The sequence below is a fragment of the Branchiostoma belcheri genome, unplaced genomic scaffold, assembly GCF_001625305.1.
Source record: "Branchiostoma belcheri isolate BF01 breed outbred unplaced genomic scaffold, Haploidv18h27 scaffold159, whole genome shotgun sequence".
Classification (NCBI taxonomy): domain Eukaryota; kingdom Metazoa; phylum Chordata; class Leptocardii; order Amphioxiformes; family Branchiostomatidae; genus Branchiostoma; species Branchiostoma belcheri.
Genome location: NW_017803035.1, coordinates 526,556 through 538,700, shown reverse-complemented (window position 1 = coordinate 538,700; position 12,145 = coordinate 526,556). Strand labels below are relative to the sequence as shown.

The 12,145-nt window shown below is 40.4% G+C and overlaps 1 protein-coding gene across 1 annotated transcript; it reads left to right on the top strand.

Moving 5' to 3' along the window:
• The first annotated feature begins 2,400 nt into the window (after positions 1 to 2,400).
• Positions 2,401 to 4,464, top strand: LOC109465856 (protein phosphatase 1 regulatory subunit 27-like). Its single transcript, XM_019763345.1, has one exon. The coding sequence runs from the start codon at positions 2,864 to 2,866 to the stop codon at positions 3,581 to 3,583; it is 720 nt and encodes a 239-aa protein (XP_019618904.1). The 5' UTR covers positions 2,401 to 2,863; the 3' UTR covers positions 3,584 to 4,464.
• Positions 4,465 to 12,145: the final 7,681 nt, after the last annotated feature.

The following is a 12,145-nucleotide window of genomic DNA, read 5'->3' as shown; positions in this document are numbered from 1 at the left end:
GTGTGTGTGGTTTAGCAAGATAACTCGAGAAGCAGTGGATGGATTGGAATGAAACTTGGTAGGTGGGTAGGTCTTCATGAGACCTAGAAATAATTAGATTTTGGGCCCCCTGGCGGCTTTCCTAGGTACTGCAGCAGAACTTCCGGTTTTGATATCTCGTGATCTGAACAGGGTCACGAATTTTGTATGACTGATAGCTCTTGGGATAGGGAAGAAGTGACATGAGTTTGGGTCCCCTAGCGGCTTGTTTTGTAATTTATTGCCCAACCAAAGCATGATCTGGCGTACTACGACAGACCTACAAATGTAGTACAGAAACCTTCTCCGCTGAGAGGCTGGAAGTGCACGAGCCATATAGTCGATGGGCCGAGACCGTTTTTTGTACCACCGAGACGGACCAGTGCTACCATAGATTTTTTGAATCTGCAATGACCAAAGTTTATTTTGATGTATGATAGCAAGTCTGTATGAGTAGCTTTCTTGGTGTAATCACGTGACCAAATGACGTCATCAAAATGGACCTCGTGCCTTGGGACCTACGGACATACGCACAATAAAACATCGAAAACAAGAGTTCCAAGATCCCATACCTCCATGAAATATGGGCTTCACATGTAAATGAAAATTTCTTCTTTAACTAATATAAGGAAATGACTTCTACATTAGCATAATATATGCATCGTGATGTTAACTTTTCATTAACTTACACATGTCCCAAGTATGAATTTTCCATCATTTACCACTAAAGAGTCATAGATTATTATGTACAAGTCTCTCTCCGAGGATACCTACACACCAAAAACGATGAAAATACGTTGTTCCTATCTGGACTTATAATAATAATTATTGGCTTTTATAAAGATTTCGCCAGAAAGTGCCCTGCAGTTCCAGAACAAGCTGCTAGGGGGACCAAACTCACACCACGTATTCCTGACAGTAAAAGCTATCTGTCACCAAAAAGTCAAGGCCATAGCATGTTCAGGACAAAAGATACAAAAACCGGAAGTTCTGCTGCAGTACCAAGGTCATCCACCAGGAGGACCATATTTGACATTGACCTTTGTCTTCCTAAGACTTACCAACATACCAAATATCATCATAATCCATAAAAGCGTTATGAAGTTATGCTGACTACAAATGCGCGGAAACACAAGCACACACACAGACAGACACACACACAGACAGACACGCCAAAAACAATACCTCCATTTTTCATGGAGGTAATAATACTTAAAGAACTCGGAGATAATAAAATCATTTGCATCGCTTTGGAAAATAGCGACATACGTTTCTGTAAGTCATGAGAGTCTCGAACAAAAGCTCATAGTTTCACCAGGTCAGACTATCTGCGCTTTGTTGCAAAAATCTAATTTAGTTTTATGCCACTTGGTGTTGCTACCTACTCTATCTTCAGCCTGTCGAAATTTGATTTCTTTTTCAGTGTACATTGTGTTTCTTGCACTTCGGACTTTAAACCTAAGGGGGCGTGGCTTTATGTACGAGAAAAAACTCGTCAAGCGAGACTTTACCAAAGCTGTTTTATGGATTATCTTAATTTGTGGCAAATTGGAGTTATACAATCACCTTAAACCACATCAATTTAATTTGTTGTTTCTTGGATTTTTTTTTTAGAAAAAAACATGGAGCGACAGGGCGAAATAAAAACAAAACAGGCCAAGGCACCCCATGATAGCCAGAAATGTTACGATATGAGCCATGAAGTCAACATACCAGGCTAGTTTATAATTAAAACAATAAATTTTTAACTTTTAATGAAACAAAGTTGCATGTTAGTTACATTGCAAAACTTTAACAACTAGGAAGAAAAGGACTTTGTTCAACCTTTGGGGCCGGGCCAAAATATGTCTTTCATTGAGCATTTTGCTGTTGATTTAGAACCTTAATATTTTTTTGCTAATTAGAAAACAATGGACAGGGCGAATCCGAGAAACAGCAAATTAAATTGGTGTGGCCTAATATCCCGACGACATCACACCTTTGTGGTTTACATGTAAGAACCGACCACCTCCGTCACAACTGCGACTAAAAACAGTACCAGACAATTTAGACAGATACAGAATCTGGAATAAAAACTACAGGGGCCAATAAGTCACAACGTTTTATACAAACTGGGAGCGTTATAATTACTTTAGTAGTTTTTCTCCCCTGTGTGTGTCACCCCATTACGCCTTTGTGACCTTGACGTCATAAAGGTTAAACAGGTCAGGTAATCAAATCAGTAATGTCCTTGTCTATATGCAAGCTGATTGGTTGCAGACCACGCCTGTAGTCTTTCCGCGCTAAGTGCCTTTGATTTGTTGAAGGACTAAAGAAAGATTTTCACACCGGCACAGAAGTTTGGAAGGGAAAAGAGAATGATTTGCCTCAAACGATAGGTCGCCTGTGCCTTTATTTTCTGGGACCTATCGTCACCGGTAGGTCCCTTGACCATTGGTGTTAGTACAGTCCGTAATAACAACAACACGGGTGGATAGGTTTACCAAAACAGGTCTAACTCGCCACCCCTGTCCTCAAGAGGCCTTGGGGCGGCTCAGCGCAAATAAACACCCCTCTGCACACCCCACCAGACAATTACTAGTTGACGTCACGAGCGGCGTGCAAACCGGGAAACTTCTGGCCTTCCGCACCGCCGGGTACACACAACTGGCTCCGCTCCAAAAACGGGCGGCTGGCGAGCCTGCACGAGTGAAACGACATTTTGTTGCTCTGCTGGATTCTGACTGACTTGCAGCTGCTTTTTGGATGCCAAGCTGTTGGGCTGGGGGATCGATTGGGAGGCCTTAGGCCGGGTATGAGCCTTCAAAATGACGTGAAGCCAGGCTAGTTGGAGAGGCAGCCAACGATGACCTACCCTACGGAAGGGAGAAAAATCGCCTTCCCATTGGACGTGGTTCTCCACTCGGTTGTACACGAGGGCGACGCCGCCGAACTTGGCCGGATCCTGACGTTGAGGCGGAACACCGTGGACGTGGACGCTACCACGCACACCGGGCTGACGGCGGTACACCTGGCGGTGCTACAACACGACGTGGACTGCGTCAAGGTGCTGTTAACTCACGGCGCGGATTGTAACGTCCCGGACGTGAACGGGTGCACCCCCCTTCACACGGCCGCCGCCGCAGGCTTCGTCGACGTTGTCGGTTTGTTGTTGCTGCACGGGGCAGACCTTTCCTTGCAAACCGCCGAGGGGGACCTGCCCGCAGACCTAGCCGCAGACCACGACATGGCACGCTTATTGGACGGCGAGTTACGAGCCCAAGTTCAACGAGAACTTCTCATACAAAGGTACTGGCTCTGGGACAAAGTGCTCTCTTGGAAAGATTATGCATGGACGCGCTTACAAACATGGGGGCAAGAGACATTACAGTTTGTAGGGGACATCGCACTTAACGTTATACGAGGTTATCGTAGGGCTTCTGTAACAGATCGCAGGGCTTTGGTCAACCCGGCTGCGCCACGGAGGGGCAGTTCCGAACGCTTTTACCAACTCAAGCGGGAGTTTGTCGAATTGAACGCTGGCTGCAAACGGAGGAAAATAAGCAGAGATTGGAACCCGAGATAGTCTTCACTCGCCATTATATTCAGGAAGAGTCGGTGCAAACATTGGAACAAAAGAGGCGGTATTTTCCTCTTATTGTCCGCCCGTAGGGTACGCTCCACCTGCACACCATATTTGACAGGAAGAATGGTGTTTAAGTGACCGCGTATATCTCTCTCCTCGGGGGCTTGACAAATACTCCAGCCTAAATGGTGTACCGGCAACAATTGTATGTGCGTGACCCTGCTAGGCTTCCCTACTGTGCAATCTAACCTCTCCAGGACCCTATGAATGACCGCCTTTGACCACAGGCACCACCTTGAATGGGCTACGATTACAGGGGGACGTAAAATACGACCCCGATACGAAATGTGTACGTGCGCTAAACAACACAATATCCGCGGCAACAACCCCTCATCGCAAGTATTACTGCACTTCTTCTAAGTCACTATGGTGTAAGATAAGTGTTTGTATATGGCTGTAAAATATATCACCGCGCCTTACAGCGCGGGTATTATTAAGTTTTATCACATGTGCATGGAATCCCCGACAGGCTAGCTGCACTATCTTTGTCTTGCACCAACCGAAAAGTAATTGCCAGAGATCGCGCCATGATATTACATTCCCATATTTCATTAGAACTCCCGCTTAAGGAGGATTTTGTGACGCACTGGCATGACCTGGTTTGACTAGTGTGAATATTTTAGCCTGACTGCATCGCTCCCTGGCTGCCCACCTGAGTTAACCGGCCTCACGGAGAGGGGGCTAATTAGCCTCTAGCAGAGAAATATTGTACACCACAGACTAGTGACATATTCTATATAAACAGTGAAATTTTCTGAGCAGTCTCCTTCACATGTGTTTTTGTCTCGCAATTCAATTCATTTTATTGCAGTGAATTTATATGCCCATCTTTGTGCAAGAGAACATATCAAAACTCATTTGAAGTTCAAGGAATCATGGCTTCTGAAAGGAAAAAAACAAGGACATGTACAAGATTCAAGATATCTTTATTGAGCTATCGCAGTGAGAATATCACTGAATTGCAGTCAATTTACAGACACTTTGTTTTTAAAACGCTCACAAAGACATATAATATTGCACATAATTCTGAATCCTTTGGTTAAGAATACTTGTTTGCAGGGAACTATATTACTGCTCGTAAGACTAAGATCTTTTAGTTACAGCATAAAAACGTTTAAAAAATGTACACGCAATATTTGGAGTTATTCAAGGACGTCGCTCCCTTGCCCGAAAAGAGAAACTTAAGTAAAAATCTGCAGCCCCAAAATTGGTTTACAGCGGCCCAATTGCAAATGGCTTATCCAGTGGTGCTATCCGTTGTTGGTTGTAATTACAAATTGCATGTTTATTGCATGACTGTCCCATCCTGTGTGCCAGGTGATAGCGCATACTTTAGGCCACAGCAAGTAAATTTTATGGATGACATCCTCCGCAGACTCCAAATCTAATGCGAGCGGGCGAAAAAAAAACAAGGCGGGCCGAAAAAACAAGGTTCCTACAATTTAAAATTTTGACTCAATCATTGTACAAATGATTTTGATTCAGTGGGAACATGACATATACACAGCCAGCATCACATATCACTGCATCAAAGTAAGAAACAAAACATTAAATCAGAGCATTTTCTTGTCTCCTCTCTTCATAGTTATCTGCCACCCACCTTTCGGCATGGCAACAGGCATCTTTGCCCATTTTCGGCATGTTGACCACTGTCAGAAGGCAACAAAATTTCTTGTTTTTTTTCCCCAAAATCAGGCGAAAATAAATGCGCGCGCTGATGTCAACCATAAAAATTACAAACACGGAAATCGCGCCACTACGTGATAACGTTCCATTCTGCCCAAACTCCCGTACGTGTGTTCAACAGAGATATGGTTGACCTCAAGTGATGCGACCGAAATTAATGTAATATCAAAGCAAAGACAAAACGTATACAAAAAACATGTGGACACAGTCCTAGCGCCGTTTCTCCACAAATGAATGATTTATTCCTATTTGTTGGTTGCCATGAAATCATTCCTTTGTACGTGTAGTACAGCTACAACACCAACGCCACAAGTATACACATTAAAGGCATCCAATGCGATTTCATGGCAGCAAAAATGGAGATATTCTGAATAAGACAATCTTTGTCATATTCACACATACTGCTTGACATTAGCACATTTGAGTCAGTATTTCATACCTTGGGCTTTTATAACTGCAGAAACAAACCGCAAGATATGAGTCCTTTATTTTCTGGAAGGTACCCAAAAAATTAGCCAAAGGCCCTTCCAGTTACATTTTCGTCAGAATTTATGGAATTTTTGCTCCATGAGGGTCAATATACATTGGGACAGTGTGGTTTCAACTCAGTATGTAGATTAACAACTAGAATATTGACTTTGAAAAATCAGGTTTCCAAGCCCTAAAAACTGTGTTGGATGCCTTTAATACAACCAGACAAATTCTACATGGAAACGTTGGGTCATCGTTTTTATTGCTAGTGGGATATGCGCCAGAATGGTCTAGTTGTCATAACTAGTACATGTATATGCGCGGGTAGACACTCAAAACGTTACAGCAAATCAACTCAAGAGTGGACTTAATTCCTAACCATGTTTTTGCCTCACTTTCTATTAATATATTTCCTGTTTAAATTGTTCATCAGTATAACGCACGCAGCTCTTGCAAATATTCCTAATATCTACATATGGTTCTATGTCATCGTGTCATTTTGTCGTCTGTTTTATTTTGCCGTCTGTTTATCATGATTTTTCTATCACCAACACTCTTTCCAACCTTTATGCAATGTGCCGGGCGTGACACAACCCTTTTTGTTTAAAATGACGACATACATGTACATGTAGTTTCGTGTGTATAAAGAACCCTGATATGTCTACTATCCTTAGCCCTACTACAGGGCTCTTGAATATATCAACGGGTAACGGTAAAAGCTCAGCAGTAGCGCCCATGTCCCCGTTTGACCAAGTTCGTGCACGTGATATATATCAAAGCTTTCCCTAATTGAGAACATCTGGTTTAAGAAATGAATATGATATCTAGCTGCTTATCACCAAGTGATATGTGGCTATGAAACCATTTTTAAATGTGCTTCGAAACTAGCCCAATAAATCCAAACACACACGTTATAAGCTAGAGTTCTACGAGCCAATATCTTCGCCAAATGATGTTAACTTTCATGGATGAAGTATCAAAAAGGTTTCTCATTAATTAGGCAAGTAAGATCCTGATTTGCATAACAGTTATTGGTCTTAGCATAAAATTTCATCTGTGTTGGTAAAATACATGAAGAAAATTTAACTGCTTTCCAACTCAAAAAGAAATTAAGTCACCAAAAATTTTCGACTGAATCGCTCAGTCTTAATCAGCTTTATGACCCACGTGCTGTGGACACGTGACTTTTAACCACGTGTGACGTCGCACTAGGTCAAAGTTCGTCGGAAGTCGGTGCCGCCCCCCGTCACGGTTGAGTGAAGGTTGATGTAGATGTTTTTTGAGTTGGAGAACAGTTTAATTTTCTTCAGTTAGGCCACACCGTCTTAATTTTATGGATGACATCCTCTGAGGACCCCCAAACTAGTGCGCGCGGGCGAATAAAAAAAATTCCGGCCAAAAATAGAAATGCTACTAAACCACAGGAATACAAATCTGGGAATTTGCGGCAGTACATGGCGACGTATACGGCAAGCCGGCACATGCTGGCTTTTTGTAGAATTTATGAATCGGCACTGTATGTATCTGTATCTGTATCTGTATCTGTATAGCCGGTATAACCGCCTTTCGGCGTAACACACCAGCTTCGCAGGCACGCGGCGCGGCGGCAGCTGGCTATATTACACCGATCGACTTGTTCCACCTAACCCTTGTACTTCTAGCTCTAGACATTGTTTAAAGCTATCTATTGACAGTGCCCCTACTGTACTTGGTGACAGTGAGTTCCACTCTGCGATGTATGTTGAGATCTTGAGTCTTGGAGCTTCGGTAGCCTGGGTGCCGCCCCCCAGAGTTATCGCCGGCTCCCTATTGTCGCTAACTACTAGTACCATGGACTATCCTGGGTCGGAGGACGTGATCTTTTTTTTTTTTTGGCGAAAATCAATGCGCGCGCGGATGTCATCCATAGAATTAAGGCGGTGTGGCCTTATTGGTCTTGTTTAATAAAAAAGTTGTCCAATGATAAAAACTCTAAACAAAGAAGGTTATTGTAGCATTTTCTCATCTATTATACAAATGATGGCCCATGTAACATGATTTATGTTGAACTTTGTTCACTGTACTTAATTCCCGCCATTTATCATCATGGCATCATAGCATTTCATATCATTTGCATAATTAATATCTATAGATGTTAACGTTCCCCTCTTGCTTATTTACACACGTCACATGTTTGAAAAAATCCTATAACGGAACCCAACTTATCTATAGTTCCTCATCGATTATGCAAATTCTTCCTGATTTGCATAATTAGCATTTTATCAGCCATCATCACTTAAGCTACCTACATACCAAAGATCACGACTACATGTTAACTCCTCGAGTTATAACCTTCAAAAGTAAAATAAAACGGCATTGGTCTCAGCAATTAAAAAAAACTGCAGGGGAACCTAAAACATCACCTTTTAGTAAAAAAATGGGATAACACCCCTGCCATCCCATTTGTTTACTAATAAGTTAAATAAATAAAAAGATACAATTATCCCAAGAAAAACACTTTACATTGAAATAGATTACGGTGCTAGATAATTGGGATAAATAATCAGTTCTAAAACAACACCACTTCTGTGAGACACAAAGAGCTATCTGTCGCCAAAAAATCGTACCCCAACATGCCCAGAACACAACATACCAACTGCAGACATTTTGCTGCAGTACCAAGAACAACCAAAAGGGGTCCAAAATTTAATCGTTTCTTCAATGGGTCTAGACCTAACCACGTACCAAGTTTCATGAAAATCCATCTCAAGTTATTTTGCTTAACAGCATACACACGTACAAACGCTACCAAAAACATAACCTTCGTGGAGAAGGTAATAATCTGTGAAAATGTGTGTGGAAAATTCTATACAACACACACACACAAACACACACACACACACACACACACACACACACACACACACACACACAAGCCAAACTCTGTCTACTATAAACCGATACAATAGCCCTGTCCACCTCTGAACAAATAGTATTAATGCAAAATAAATACATAAAATGCGCTCTCTCATTGGCCGAACCGATAATTACCAAGCTGTCATTGGCCAAAATGGTAATTATGATGGACAGTCAGGATCGGGCTAGTCAGGCCTGTGCAGTTTGGTACGTAACGCCTTCCAATCAAGGTCGTTTTCCAAAGTGAACACATCCACATTAAGGAAGTGCAATACATTTTCCTTACGCACCAAATGAACTTCAACGGGCCGTACTGGACCCTGGACATGATTATACACATCATCCCGGGCTAGGTGATTTAAAACTCGCTGTTGTCAAATTTATCGTGTCCGCTTGCTTGAAGGTCACAGCTTCTCAGTTCTTCCTGAATTTCGAAGGTCAGGCCCCATGAACATCGGCTACAAAACAACTGCAAGAAAACAAGCAGCAGGCAGCCGCTGCTTCAAACATTCTTAGCATAGCGGACACAGGTCCTATGACGCACTTTGTCCACTGTGCCTTGACAGAGAGGTGGAAACAAAAAGTCAAGAAACAATACACAGAGCACGGGTGTTACACGGCGTGAGGCGTTACAGACACACGGACGGGGGACAAGACATCAGGCCTGGGGAAGTGTTCTATATAGTGGTGATTACGTGGTGATATCTATATCTACCTATATCTATCTATATCCATCCACATCCATCCATATCCATCCATATCCATCCATATCTATCCATATCTATCTATATCTATCTATATCTATCTATATCTATCTATATCTATCCATATCTATCCATATCTATCCATATCTATCCATAACTATCTATATCTATATCTATCTATATTTATCCATATCTATCCATATCTATCCATATCTATCTATATCTATCTATATCTATCCATACCTATCCATATCTATCCATAACTATCTATATCTATATCTATCTATCCATATCTATCCATATCTATCTATATCTATCCATATCTATCCACATCTATCCATAACTATCTATATCTATATCTATCTATATTTATCCATATCTATCCATATCTATCTATATCTATCTATATCTATCTATATCTATCTATCTATCTATCTATCTATCTATCTATCTATCTATCTATCTATATATATATATATATCCATATATATCCATATCTATCTATATCTATCCATATCTATCCATATCTATCCATATCTATCTATATCTATCTATAGCTATCTATATCTATCTATAGCTATCTATATCTATCCATACCTATCCATATCTATCCATAACTATCTATATCTATATCTATCTATATTTATCCATATCTATCCATATCTATCTATATCTATCTATATCTATCTATCTATCTATCTATCTATCTATCTATCTATCTATCTATCTATCTATATATCCATATATCCATATATCCATATATATCCATATCTATCTATATCTATCCATATCTATCTATATCTATCCATATCTATCTATAGCTATCTATAGCTATCTATATCTATCCATACCTATCCATATCTATCCATATCTATCTATATCTATATCTATCTATATTTATCCATATATATCCATATATATCCATATCTATCTATATCTATCCATATCTATCTATATCTATCTATAGCTATCTATATCTATCTATAGCTATCTATATCTATCCATACCTATCCACATCTATCCATAACTATCTATATCTATATCTATCTATATTTATCCATATCTATCCATATCTATCTATATCTATCTATCTATCTATATATCCATATATCCATATATCCATATATATCCATATCTATCTATATCTATCCATATCTATCCATATCTATCCATATCTATCTATATCTATCTATAGCTATCTATATCTATCTATAGCTATCTATATCTATCCATACCTATCCATATCTATCCATAACTATCTATATCTATATCTATCTATATTTATCCATATCTATCCATATCTATCTATATCTATCTATATCTATATCTATCTATATCGATCTATATCTATATCTATCTATCTATCTATCTATCTATCTATCTATCTATCTATCTATCTATCTATCTATCTATCTATCTATAACGTTAGATTTTGTTATAGATTCGTAGCACTAGAGACTGATGGGAATATTTTTAGACCAATTACGTGGATCGTTACGACAAAGAGATTGACGGATAGTTGTGGACCAATTACGCGGGTCGTTACGAGGTTGGTGGTCGTTTAAATAGGCGGGAAACGTACCACTTAATGTCGCCTCCTGCTGTAACGCTGTCGTCGCTGGTCTGTCCAAAACCTCCCGTCGGGAAATTGGAAACACTGAAGTCGACAGGTGTATGTCCTAGAAAGGAACCCAGCTCACCACTATTCCTAGAGTATAATTATGTTTACCGAAAGAAAACATATTGTTTTTGCTCCATTTCTTCTTCCTCTTCTTCTTCTGTTCCAAACACTAACCTCTGACCTGTCCAATGGCCTCTTCTGTTGACGTCTGTCACCAAAGTAACTGGTGTTGGGTGTTGGGTTACATACAATGTTGCGATTTCATAGTAGGCATTTAGTCTCCTGTCACCATATACATGTACATGTATGTGAATGCGTTTGAGTAAGAATTAACAGAGCAGACCATATCCGAAGGTAAACATGATGTATTTGCTTTGCAAATGTTACTTTTCTAGTTTTAATGTATATTTGTCTTTATTCTTTATTTCAGGTAAAAAAACAACATAAAACACGGTACACCAATAAAATAATACAAAACTCTAGGGACATATACAAATAATACAGAAAAAACCTAGATGCATAGTGTTTCGGAAGAAAGAGTTCCTGTAGACGGCGTCTGATCTTAGTAAGCGAATGATGATTGTGCTGTGGGAGGAAAATAATCGCTTTAAGAAAGATTATCATATAGCCGGGTGACGTTGACCAATCAGAAGGCTCCATTCCACATTCCTTATGACACCGTAATGTCACAAATAGAGTCAAAATCGGGTATTTATTCATCCCAATCCATACATTAAACAAACCCAATAATCACCCGCATATGACCTCAGGTGACCCAATAGAACACGGCTCTAGTTCTAAAAAATCCAAAAATAACTTGAGTTGTGTTCCAATGACCTCGGGTGACTCCCATAAGAACACCTGTTCCCTGCCTGTGACCCAGATAGAAGACATAGAACGTGAACTCTACCCAGTGACCTCAGGTGACTCCAGATGGAACTATGTTCTATTCAGCATGTGCAACGGGTAAATTGTACATTGTGTCACTTACTGCATCAGTTTGGATAGGCTATCGTGTAAGCTATATGATAATAGCGTTAATGGCCCGCCCTTTCTCGGTGAATATGGTGTGATAAAGCCTTGTCAGTTGCTATAACCACCTCATAAAGCCACCTCCGTTCGCTG